The sequence below is a fragment of the Tachypleus tridentatus genome, chromosome 4, assembly GCF_004210375.1.
Source record: "Tachypleus tridentatus isolate NWPU-2018 chromosome 4, ASM421037v1, whole genome shotgun sequence".
Classification (NCBI taxonomy): Eukaryota; Metazoa; Arthropoda; class Merostomata; order Xiphosura; family Limulidae; genus Tachypleus; species Tachypleus tridentatus.
Window position 1 is genome coordinate 115,448,340 of NC_134828.1, and position 13,625 is coordinate 115,461,964.

Consider the following 13,625-nt stretch of genomic DNA (forward strand, 5'->3'; position numbering starts at 1 on the left):
GTTAATAAAAAATTAATAACAAACCTTAAATTATGATGTTACATTTACATTATAATGCGTGCTAGTTTTTTGGTGAAACGTAAGGGGGCCAATTCCCCTCTTACTCCCTTCTCGCGAGCGCCTATGAACAATTTGTCTTCAGTCTACCACGGTGAGCCAATACTTACTGACGTTTCAAAATTTATTAATGAAATGTACCAATCGTATTCCAGCAATTGGAAGCGACAATTGAATTCAATCCGCATATCTTTAATATTGCGATATTAATTATATGTTCATTTGTTTGTTTTGTTTTTCATACAAAAAATCAAACTATATTTCGGGAATTTTTGTTGATTATCGATGGCCATATTTTCATTAACCTTTATGCGTGAAATTTCGCAAAAGCTTTACATAGACGTGGAGGATATTTCTAAAGCGATGTTTCTCAAACAGACGAATTTATGTTTTTTTTGTAATATCACACTTTTGTTAGCCAAACATCTGTTGTGAAAAACAAAACAGTATTTTAAATATGTATACCAGAACGGATGGTATGAGTATTAACACTTTTACTCGTAAAGCAGAGGACAATGTTTCGACCTTCCCAGGTCATCTTAGGTTAACGAAGAGAGAGTTTGCAACTGACCATTGCCGGGCACATGTCTTTGGGACGAGAATATAAATAGGTACGAGATTATAGAGAACGTTGCAGTTAGATATTAGGTTATTAATTAGTATAGTTATAACCTATTATTACTAAAATATGGAGGCCCGGCATGGCCAGGTGGTTAGAGCGCTCGACTTGTAACCTGAGGGTCACAGGCTCAAATCTCCTTCACACCAAACACGCTCGCCCTTTCAGCCACGGGGGTGTTATTATGCGACAGCCAATCCTACTATTCGTTGGTAAAACAGTAGCCCAAGAACTGGCGGTGGGTGGTGATGACTAGCTGCCTTCCCTCTAGTCTTACACTGCTAAATTGGGGACTTCTAGCGTAGATACCCCTTGTGTAGGTTTGCGCGAAATTCAAGAAACAAACATAAAAACGAAAATATGTGAAATTACTTTGGCCCTAAAGCACTACAACAACAACATGAAATGAAAGTTAGGGATGGCGGAAGAGATTCTTATGCACCTGACCCTCCTGGGTATCAAAAATTTCCAACATACCCACACACATACACAATTCTGGCAGTTGTTTTGGAATAATATTAATATTTCTGAGGAAATATTAGTCCCAAGGGATGTTCGAAGACTAAACAGTCCTCCTTCAACCCAGCACTTGGTAGAAAGTAAGAATTTTGACTAACCGAATACCCATAAAGAAGAAGCGAAGCGAATATGCGAAAGCTCTGTCTCTTTACTTACCTAACTAAAGATCCTGCGTAATAAAGAGGTAAGTTTATCGTTTATAGCCATATAGGCTGCTTCTAATTCTGGTCGACAATATAAGCCGTTAAAACTATATGTAACTACTAACACAAATTATTCTTCTGTCGACCAAGTGGGTTGTTTGGGGTTATTCATTAAAGAGAATAATTCAAAGTTTAGTCTACTTAACAACAACAAATAGGTCAATATCTTCATATTTAACGATTAGATAGATATTCTAAAGGCCTAATATTCCGTAAGTTTGATAGTTCTACGGGCCTCCTAGCGATACGGTATGTCTACGGACTTAAAAGGTGGTGGGCAGTACACTGATAGTCTATTATGTAGCTTTATGCTTAAGTACAAACAAATAATTATTTCGAAGGTTCCTATAGATCTTAAAATATTTGATAAAATAGATTAAACAGAAAGAGGCAAGAGGTAGAATAAGATAGAAATGAAAATATGATTTTTTTAGGGGAGCACAAATGAAACGATGAAAATATATTTATTATATTAAGCAATTAAATAAATTTTTAAATAAAAGTAAAACGTTTATGTAATGTTGAAATAAAACCTATTTCTAGGTTGAGTCGTTTTATAAACAAGCTTTCGTTTCTTCAGTGAAAGTGTTTACTGGCTACAGTTAGTTTTATGTGACTGTTAGCGTTACTGTTCTATGAAATAAAAACGCTCTTAAAAACTTATAAACTAAATTATAAACTGTAACTGTAGGTCTGTAATAGAATGCTATAATTATGTCCTTCTACCTATCACAACGTGACAAACATGTTGATCACATTCGTATTGAAAGAAGACGTTATAAATAAACATTGAATAGGACGGTATGTATTCTTAAGAACACAATACTTAATTAATCAGGTGAAACACCATGTGAAGCAGAAACTATGTGTTCAGGTGCGATAACAACATGAAACCAAAATTAAATTTTCAGGTAGAATTACATTGATAAATTTCGTGGAAAGGTTATTTATATCAGACCTCCCATCTTTTTGTCTGTTCTTGTAAGACCGAATAACGGAACATGACTGCCACTCTTAAAACGCATTCAGAGCTCCAAAGTGCAGAGCACGATTTATTTAGGCGGTAATTGGATTTCAAATTCAGTGGCGTAGATCCTGGGGGGATGGGTGGAATACATCCCCCCTTCATTTTAGGTGGGGGTATGGTGCATACAATCATTCCCTCCCCCTACAGTTTGGTCTGTTGAATTGTTTTATTGCATCACAGGCCTACAAATTGTGTGTTTATTCTTGTGATTCTCGTGTTCTTACCAACTGAATTACATAATTAGGCCTAGATGTAAGCTTTTTCTGTAGCCGAAATGTACATCTTTAATATAGGCGTGCTTCTAAGCTTTTCGATCTAAGCGATAGTTCTTAAGTATTAGTCAGTAGGCCTAAGTATACATGCAAGTATCGTGGCAACAAGATTACTCTGTGACTGCATGTTTACAGCTTTCAGGTTCACGTAATCAGAGATTACTAATTTGCAAATTGAACAGTCCACATAAGTGGTTGCAAAAATTATTCTCCCCATCGGGTGTAAAAAATGTACGCCCCTGAGTATTATTAAGCAATTCCAGAGTATGTCAAGACACTACATTTTTATCTTAGATATTAACATATAGAACCCTCTTGCCCCTAAAATATTCTGTTTTGTGTGTGTGTGTTTTTTACGAACTCCTTGAAGACAGCAACTGATTATTAAGATATAAAGTAATTGCTGTTTAATTGTTGGAAAATAACGTCATTCTTGTGGATCTGTCATGGAGTGTAATGAATAATTCCGAATGACATGACCTCAGTGATACTGTTAAAGGATAGATCCACAATCCTACCATTAACAATTACGGCTCCATTTCTGAATGGACTTTTGAATCACCGTAGGAAATACATTGTTTTAACATCACACCATAATTATATGATTGTATACATAATTCATTTTCAAAGTGAAATAGTGGTTAAACACTTTAATATCTTCTTTTTAATCTTGCTTCATATTCCGTTCAATTTTGTTTTCACCAAATCTATATATACATTTTTTTTCTCAATTATCACGTGGTTTGCTTACATATGACGTTATGGTTAAAGAGTGAGTAACGCCTTCTTTGTAAGCCCTCTCCAGTGTCACAGCAAAATTTCTGCGGACTTACGACGCTATAAACCGGGTTTCGATGACCGTTGTAGGCAGAGAATATCTCGCCCATTGTGCAGCTTTGTGCTTAGCTTCAGATAAAAACAGGTTAAGACATTAATATTTTTTCCTTATCTCTACAAATTCCGATGTATTGCATAAAACTGTCGAAACACGTGAACTGATACTTAACGTTCTTTTATAAACAGAACTAAATAATTATATGAAATAACTTATGTTTCTAGTATCAACAGAGCTTCATGTGCGGTCCAGCAGATGGCTTATGAATATGTAGGTGACACGAATGATTGGTGGACTTCTTTAGACTTCGACCAAGTGAGTAAAAACCTTTATTTTCGTTATCTTAATCAGACGTAATTAATACTTAGTGCTGTTGCCTCTAGCAACAGAGAATCAGTAACAAATTCAATTAACGTAACTACTTCCGCGTGACACAGAGGAGACTGGTGTGATGAGCACAGTAGTTTCAGTTCCTATTCATCCGAATCAGAGCCACGAAGAGATCTTTATATTCTGGGACTGATTTAACTCTTGTCACAATAAAAAGTTTTATTTAATGGCGATGTTCGCTGTGGTCCTGAAGTTTAACTTGTTCTTTTTCACACTAAACTTTAGTTTCTAGGCTTGCAAATATAAAACAAACAAAACAACAACAAAAAAGACGGTAATTTCAATGATAGCGTGTTTCTGATAGCACTTTAGGTTACAGCGACATCTATTGTTGAATTCACTATTTAAAACGATCCTAAAATTTAATGAAGTTCGGATTGAATGTTTGTTTGTTTTTGAATTTCGCGCAAAGCTACACGAGGGCTATCTGTTTCTAGCCATCCCTAATTTAGCAGTGAAAGACTAGAAGGAAGGCAGCTAGTCATCACCACCCACCGCCAACTCTTGGGCTACTCTTTTACCAACGAATAGTGGGATTGACCGTTACATTATAATGTCCCCACGGCTGAAAGGCGCGAGCATGTTTGGTGTGATGGGGATTCGAACCCACGATCTTCAGATTACGAGTCGAACTCCTTAACCCACCTGGCCTCTCCTTTTTAATTTACGAGTAATGATTTCATTCAATACAAGGCCAGGTGGTTAAGGCACTCGACTCGTCATCTGAGGGTCGCGGGTTCGAATCCCGGTCGCACTAAACATGCTCGCCCTTTCAGCCGTGAGGGCGTTATAATGGTACGATCAATCCCCCTATTCGTTGGTAAAAGAGTACCCCAAGAGTTGGGAGTGGGTGGTGATGACTAGCTGCCTTCCTTCTAGTCTTACACTGCTAAATTAGGAACGCGAAATTAAACAAAAAAAAACAATTAAAAGAACAACTGTGCTGTTTGTTGTAAGTTCCAAGAAATTGTTTCAGTATTTGAATATAAATACCACCATAAGTGCATATAGTCTAATGTAGCTTAAATACCTGAAAGAACAGTTTGTAATTTAATGATCTTCATTCTAAATATGTTTTAGAATATGCAGAACCATAAATCAGACTGAAAGAGAAGCTGTTTCGGAATTGAGCTTCAAATCTTTATAGACCTGGCACCTCTTCTTGACTGTTACTTTTATTGAGTTTTCTAGTCTTTTTTAATTTTCCTTGTCAGGGTCATGCCCACGAATGTTACCTATGGCTGGTGAAGCTCTGTTATGGGATGACTTTTATTTTTTAGTTCGTTTTAGATGTGTTGTTATTGTTAATTTATGTGGTATTTGTGTTGTTTCTGTAATGTTTTATGAAATCTGATAATGTTTTTGTTTATTATGCACAGAGCTTCACAAATTGGTATCTGTGCTCTGCCCATCAAGGGTATCAAAACCTGATTTCGAGTAAGACCGCAGACATACCACTCTACCTCTGATAGACTCAAACTATAATTTGTAATTGTTTCAAAGATGGAATTTGTTTCAGTTTTAAGTATGTTGGTGGAATTTCTCTGATTTTTAGTTGTACATTTGAACTATTAGGTTGTTTTTAGATTTGTTTTGTTGACATCAGCATTCCTTGATTAAGTACCTGTGATCATTCTATTTATGTATATGTTGTTGCCTGTATGTTTTCTGCACGTGTGTATTAACTATATGTTGTTATCTGTATGGGTGTATTAACTGTATATTGTTATCTGTATGGGTGTATTGTGTTACGTTGTTGTCTGTCCAAGTATATTGACTGTATGTTGTTCTCTGTACGTGTGTATTAAACGTACGTTGTTGTCTGTACGCGTTCATTAAACGTACGTTGTTGTCTGTGATGGGATTCGAGCCCATGACCCACAGTTTCTTATTCTATTAAAATGATTATAGTCTTAAATAAATGTTCTGATTTGAAAGTCATATAGTGTTTATTCTGACTTGTGTTTATTACAAGTTTACTGCTCAATACATCAATCATCACGAAGTTTACTGTTTAATACACCAATCATCACGAAGTTTACTGTTTAATACACCAATCATCACGAAGTTTACTGTTTAATACACCAATCATCACGAAGTTTACTGTTTAATACACCAATCATCACGAAGTTCACTGTTTAATACACCAATCATCACGAAGTTTACTGCTCAATACACCAATCATCACGAAGTTTACTGCTCAATACACCAATCATCACGAAGTTTACTGCTCAATACACCAATCATCACGAAGTTTACCGTTTAATACACCAATCATCACGAAGTTTACTGCTCAATACACCAATCATCACGAAGTTTACTGCTCAATACACCAATCATCACGAAGTTTACTGCTCAATACACCAATCATCACGAAGTTTACTGCTCAATACACCAATCATCACGAAGTTTACTGCTCAATACACCAATCATCACGAAGTTTACTGTTTAATACACCAATCATCACGAAGTTTACTGTTTAATACACCAATCATCACGAAGTTTACTGCTCAATACACCAATCATCACGAAGTTTACTGCTCAATACACCAATCATCACGAAGTTTACTGCTCAATACACCAATCATCACGAAGTTTACTGCTCAATACACCAATCATCACGAAGTTTACTGCTCAATACACCAATCATCACGAAGTTTACTGCTCAATACACCAATCATCACGAAGTTTACTACTCAATACACCAACCATCACATTTAAGGTGGTACTTAACATAGGAACTTATTTCTGCTGCTTTGTCGGTTTTTTCATTTACACATAGATTGTTTTATTTTTTAAAAACTGATTCACTTAACCCAAATGAGTACCTCTACTTTTCTTTTTGAGAATTTCAACTAGATCTCTTCAACTAAACCCTTCAAACTTCTAAAACGTGTTTTTACGTTATATTTTGTCACCACGCTAAAATATTTGCTATGCGTATTTCTGCTATTACATCCTAGAGTGCTTCCTGTAAAGAAAAAAGTTCTACAACCACTTGATTATGAGAAAGAAAATAGTGCCAAGTTTCAAACGATACACTGACAATTTTGTCAACTTCAAACTTGAAAAACAAAGCACTGCATCCTACGCTTCCCGACATCAACTTCAAAACTATCTAAGCAGACAAACAATGAGTACAAAGCATAATGAAGTGATTTATTCATGGTGGAACACACTAAATATTTCGACAGAACAATTGTCTGGTTCTGTTGAACCATTTTGTATGTTTCACCACAAATAAATTACTTCATTACTTATAAATATTTCTTTGACTACTTAGTACTAGATATCCATGGCTGTTTCAGTTTAAGTTTATGTAACACAATGTGATATTTAGTTATTTTTAGAAGTGATACTTTATGGTAAATTTGTTTACGTAATTGTTTACAAATCGTAAATTAAGTAGTGCAATTGTTATGAATTAGCAGTTCCTTACAATAGAGAGATTATTGTGTCATGTTACAAAAACTTTGTCAGTTTCTTGTTGGTTTAATTGAGTATTTTTCAATTGAATATCTAGTATTGGATAGTGTGTTCCAGATGCATGATCATGAGTTTTCCAATAGTGTAGAGTAGCAATTTTAAAGTGAAATTATAACAGACTGTATTGTAATAACTGAGTAGAGAAAAATAATTCAGCTTATAAATTGTGTTTCAAAGTACATGAATCAGCCTGTGTGGGCTCTGATGAAAAAGAGAGAAATATTCAGTTTTGGATACAGCTTTGTTAACCAACAGTGTAATGAAAATCTGTATACATATTTCATTTGTTTTAAATATACTATTTTTAAACAAGTGAACTGTGTTACTGTTTGTTTATAATTGAAATTTATCTCCAACATGTCACAGACACCTACTGTAAAGAATCCAGCTTTAAAAACCTAACAGTTAGCTCAGTGTCTTTCCTTGTTCAAGTAAAAACATTAACTTTGCAATGCCTAGAAACAATTCACGTCAATCAGTTGTCACTCAGATGTATAAAAAACAATTGCACTTGCTGACCTTCCTTTGGCTTATTAATATCCACTTTCTTAAGTGTAAAACTCAAGAGCAAATCCACTCTCAGTATTAATACTAACTTTATTTTGACTTATGTTGAAAAAACATATAACTACATGATTTTATATAGAAACTTTATCATTCTTATAAACAAGTTCAACCACAGGTTTCAGAAAAAGCATTTTGCTTCATACATTACTCAAAGATTTTGAATTATAAGTTTGTCTCAGATATCCCTAAAAATGTAGAGCACATTACATTACAAGCTCTTGATATATGTGTAAAACATTACATAAAATGTATAACATTACATTACAAGCTCTTGTTATATATGTATAACCTACAGAAAATTAAAATTTTTAATCACTTTTCTTAGTGGTGGTAAACATTACTGATTCACTATCAGTCTTTAACCCTGAAATACAAGACCCTCCATTACCAGATTCTGTCCAGTTCCCCGAATCATCATCCTCTGCTGGCCATGACTTAATTTCAACATCATCTTCAGCAAAATTGGTATCTTCTGTGTCATCTATCAAACTCTCAACTTCAGTATCATCTGTTTGTAAAGACAACTCCAAGATAGTTCACTCAGTTATCAATTTTTGTATCATCTCTTGTAGAGAGAACCAGGCCATAAACTTTTATCTATAACTACATTAAACTTTCTACTTCTGTTTGAAAACCAAGAGCTATACAATAAATAGAAATGTTACAAATATATTTAGTTTATCTGGATTGATGAAAAACCTTTTATTAATGTTTCTCTCTCCAAGCAAGCCACAAGGATAAATAGGAACAGCTTAACTATTCTCAAAAGTTTAAAAAAAAAAGACTATAGAATATTACACATAACTGTTCATTCTCAAAATCAAATCTTACCACAACTTCCTGATGTATCTGATAATGTACCATCTACAGACTCGGACACTCTTTTTTGTGATGTACATATTGGTTCTAGTAGAGAAGGGGCTTTTGGGCGTTGTTTTCGTGGAGGATTCCAAAGATAACAATAGCAACAATGGAAACCTGAACATTGAAACAAACAACAAAAGGTATATTACACAGACAAGTTTTCTAAAGATCTAATAAATCATATTAAAACTTAAACATATTTTACCAATAATAGTATCAAATATAGAAGACTTTATTATCAATAAAATATTCCTTTTCAGGAACAAAAACTTGTATTTTATTTGTTTTGTCACTCCTTTCTCCCCTATTTAATAGTTTACACATTCTGTAAAAATCTCACTCTGATAAAAAGTGATATGTCATATGCCCTATAGAGGGAGAATCCCAGTCCCATCAGTATCATCACATGTATATCTGATAAAAAGTGATATGTCATATGCCCTATAGAGGGAGAATCCCAGTCCCACCAGTATCATCACATGTATATCTGATAAAAAGTGGTATGTCATATGCCCTATAGAGGGAGAATCCCAGTCCCATCAGTATCATCACATGTATTTCTTGTATACAAATCCCAGACCAACCAGACAAATTTTGTATGGTTACTGATTATAGAACTGTAATCATAGCTATAAAGGTGCCACAGGCAGGAGAGCATGTCACTAGACATCATAAGAGAAGTTAAAAGTACCAGTTAAGAAAGTGTGGGCTTTAGTTTAATTTTAAATAATATGTACAGTACTATATAGTCACATCATGTTCATTATAACCCCTTAAATTCTAAATGTAATAATTTTAAACTTGAATTTAAATAGCCTTTTGAATAAACAAAAACTTGAGTTAAAATAATATATAGTTGAGTAACCAACAATTTTCCAGGATTTAAGGTCTGATCTTAGCAATAATGGAATAAAATAAACCACTATTAACATTTTCCTTTTTTTACCAGTGAGTCTGCAAAGTTGAAATTATTTTCCACTTGCTAATACAGGCATTCCAAATCATATTTTCCACTTGCTAATACAGGCATTCCAAATCATATTTTCCACTTGCTAATACAGGCATTCCAAATCATATTTTCCACTTGCTAATACAGGCATTCCAAATCATATTTTCCACTTGCTAATACAGACATTCCAAATCATATTTTCTACTTGCTAATACAGACATTCCAAATCATATTTTCCACTTACTAATACAGGCATTCCAACTCATTATATGATTTACATATTTGAAATATTTACATAAAACCAAAGTGTTTTAAAAACTGTCACAATCTCTCTGTAGTTTTTTATTTGAAGAAGAAGCAATTTTGTTTGTTTGTTTTGAAACTTTGCACAAAGCTACTCGAGGGCTATCTGTACTAGCCATACTCGAGGGCTATCTGTACTAGCCATACACGAGGGCTATCTGTGCCAGCCATCCCTTATTTAGCAGTGCAAGACTAGAGAGAAGGCAGATAGTCATCACCACCTACTGCCAACTCTTGGGCTACTCTTTTACTAACGAATAATGGGACTGACCGTCACATTATATGCTCCCCATGGTTGAAAGGTCGAGCATGTTTGGTGCAATGGGGATTTGAACCTGCGACCCTCAGATTACGAGTCGAACACCTTAACCCACCTGCCCATGCTGGGCCAGAAGAAATTTTAGTAGATTGGTTATTATCTTTCGCTACCTATTGAAAATTACATAACCATTACATAACAGAGTATGATATTGTTGGTTTAGTCAGATTAGTAAATAAATACAAGTTCTTCACATTTGAAAATGCAGGAAACATCTATATAGCCCATACCAAGTAGCCCACAAAAGCTTTTTGTGGGCTCATGTTATGTCTCGGTTCTACGCTTACAAACATGGACAATAAAAGTTAATTTAATTTTTTTCTGTCAACAAAAGTTCCACTGGCAAAACTGAGACATGTTAACATTGTGCCACTGAGTTATACTGCAGCCTTGTGTTATGCAGAGATAGCCCTATACACTCAAGTTCTCCCTTCTAGTAATTAATATACAGTTTTTAAAACATTGGCCTAGTTGCTCAGTTACAAGTTTGATATAGTTACAGATGTATTACCGTTGTCTAGACCAATGAAAGTGTTAAAGTCACAGCACCCAAAAGGGTCACACAAAATTATAGGTGGGATTGTTCATGTTTATATCCAACATCTGACTGTATGGCTGATATCATGACAAATAACAACAGGACCAAAGTTTAAAGTCGGTTATTTTTCAAGCATCTGTATTGGTATTCATCAAAAATGAAGAGCTAGAAATGAGTTCTTGCACATGCCATTGTTGGAAGTGTATTATTGTCAAATTAACTTATTAGTACAATCATTTGTACACCTAAGTGCACCTCATACTGTTCTGTGAATTTGCAGAATATAATTTTATTTGTTTAATACTTCTGGTATTACATTTTTTAACTAGACCACACATATACAACACTGTAGGTTTGACATCTGAAAACATGTTTATACATAGTACTCATATAGTAAGGTTTGTAGCTTCTCTCTATTCCATTTAGTTAATTTACTATTCTACTTGTATTCTGCAAGTTATTGAACCAAATTTTAATTATTCACTTGTTTTGTTACTTAATATATAAATAACTATTAGTTATGTGCAGTTTTCTGTCACTAATCTACATATAAAACAGTATCGTGTTGAGATACCCTTCAAATGTTTCTACTGGTTTTTCTCACTCTTGTATTATACAAAGGTTTGTTCATAACTGTATCAGCTGACAATGAAGAGGCTCACCTTACAAAGGTACATCTATGAAAAGTTTTGCCATTTGATTTGATAATTAATTATGATAATAATGTAAGTCACTCCATTTATGGAAGGCTTTACCAAATGGAGTGAACATCTAACACTTCAATTCATCCAAAGCTTTATATATATATATAATAAAGGATTTGGACAAAACTGTTTACAACAGCTCAGAAAGTAAATGTGAGTTTGCATCATAAAAATTGAGAGGTTATTGAAACCAATTAAAAGGCCTATTTGTATCTTAGATGACACCTTGAATAATAGGTAATATCTGAACATAGTTTTATATATATATTTTAATAACTCTTCTAGAGGTGATGTTGGAAAAATAATTCCTTGTATGTAAAGTATATAAAGAGATAATTAAGCCTACCAGTATATTGGAACTCAGATAATTAAGCCTACCAGTATATTGGAACTCTTCACTCAAGGCCATTCCATTATGGGAGTTGCATCTTCTACACACAAGTGCATACCGATTAGTGGGTCCATCTCCTTCAAGGTAGTCCACAATACGTTCAACGGCAGTCCTCTGCTGGGGTAGGATAGGATAAGGAATTGAAGGTCCTGTGGAACACATGCCAAATACATTGTCAGAAAAACAAGTATTTGTTTAACACATTCTTACTTTACCCTGCAGAATGAAAGTAATTCTAAAAATAATAGGTTATTACTAGAATGAAAGTAATTCTAAAAATAATAGGTTATTAGTAGAATAAATGTAATTCTAAAAATAATAAGTTATTAGTAAAATGAAAGTAATTCTAAAAATAATAAGTTATTAGTAGAATGAAAGTAATTCTAAAAATAATAAGTTATTAGTAGAATGAAAGTAATTCTAAAAATAATAGGTTATCAGTAGAATAAATGTAATTCTAAAAATAATAAGTTATTAGTAGAATGAAAGTAATTCTAAAAATAATAAGTTATTAGTAGAATGAAAGTAATTCTAAAAATAATAGGTTATCAGTAGAATAAATGTAATTCTAAAAATAATAAGTTATTAGTAGAAAGAAAGTAATTCCTGCTCCCTAACTCATAAAATATTTTTTTATTATTATTTGACACACTGCCTTTTGTACTTCTCAGTTCAAGTTTCTCATTTAGCATGCATAGTGAAGGCAGAAACTCTCCTCCAACGTGAGCATGACACACACTCTTGGAACAGCTGGCTCCCTCTGTATTATATTTTGTGTATCTCACTTTCAACAGTAGCCACAATAGAAGTGGGGTGGAAGAGTTAGAAGTGTGTCTCTACTGGAAATCTGTTTTTGTGTAGGAAAATTAAAACTTCTGATAAATACATACCACATCTCACACAAACACTGGAATCTCACAATGAGGAACTAGTGTAACAAAGACGTAAAAGACTCCCTGTGGAAAGTGTCTAAAGGGAACCAAACAAGGGTGTTCAATGACTGAATGAAAGCACATGAAGGGGACCAGACCACTCCTGGAACAGGTACGCCCTTCGTCCTTGAAGAAGTGTCATGTAATAAACAGCATTAAAGACCAAATCAACACTGAAGCAAGACACTCCTCAACCCCAACTGAACAAATGAGGTTTCATGTCCTAAGTATTACAAGGTGGAAGACAGTGCCAAATATTCAGTTGAGTGTACACAATGTAACATGACCAAGGCAAGAGGACACTGAACAAAAGATATACACTAACTCCAACAGCAAAGTAACATCTGTAAAAAACTGGAATTACAATAAGGAAACAGCAACGACCAGACAAACTTCCACATCAACTGTAATAGGCAAAAAGGATATCAGATGAATTTGGGATTATGAGACAGTGATGTAAATCTTAACTCATCCATAAGAACAGGGATTACTCTTGTAGTTGGTATTACAAGCAAAAAGAACAAGATACACTCAACCTTAAGAGCAGGGAAGAAAACTTGTACCCAGAATTATGAGTATGATGTGGAACACCTGCCCAACCCTGGAAACAGGTTATCAGAAACCCTGCAACTAACATCACGAAAAGGACA

General features: G+C 34.2%; 2 protein-coding genes across 5 annotated transcripts in view; one reads left to right on the forward strand and one right to left on the reverse strand.

Moving 5' to 3' along the window:
• The first annotated feature begins 3,480 nt into the window (after window positions 1-3,480).
• Window positions 3,481-13,625, forward strand: part of LOC143249924 (uncharacterized) — a 57,076-nt gene continuing 46,931 nt past the window's right edge. For all 4 annotated transcript variants that reach the window (XR_013028040.1, XM_076500541.1, XM_076500540.1 and 1 more), the window contains exons 1-2: window positions 3,481-3,619; window positions 3,757-3,847. Coding sequence is in view for 3 of the 4 variants with exons in the window: in XM_076500541.1 (XP_076356656.1) it covers window positions 3,552-3,619; window positions 3,757-3,847 (159 nt within the window). In the remaining variant the exon portion in view is untranslated. The remainder of the gene's footprint in view (window positions 3,620-3,756; window positions 3,848-13,625) is intronic.
• LOC143249923 (endoplasmic reticulum junction formation protein lunapark-A-like) overlaps window positions 8,091-13,625 on the reverse strand; it is a 31,562-nt gene continuing 26,027 nt past the window's right edge. Inside the window, exons 7-9 of the mRNA XM_076500538.1 lie at window positions 12,031-12,192; window positions 8,807-8,953; window positions 8,091-8,483 (exon numbers count right to left, since the gene is read on the reverse strand). Of these exons, the coding sequence (XP_076356653.1) occupies window positions 8,284-8,483; window positions 8,807-8,953; window positions 12,031-12,192 (509 nt within the window). The 3' untranslated portion in view covers window positions 8,091-8,283. The remainder of the gene's footprint in view (window positions 8,484-8,806; window positions 8,954-12,030; window positions 12,193-13,625) is intronic.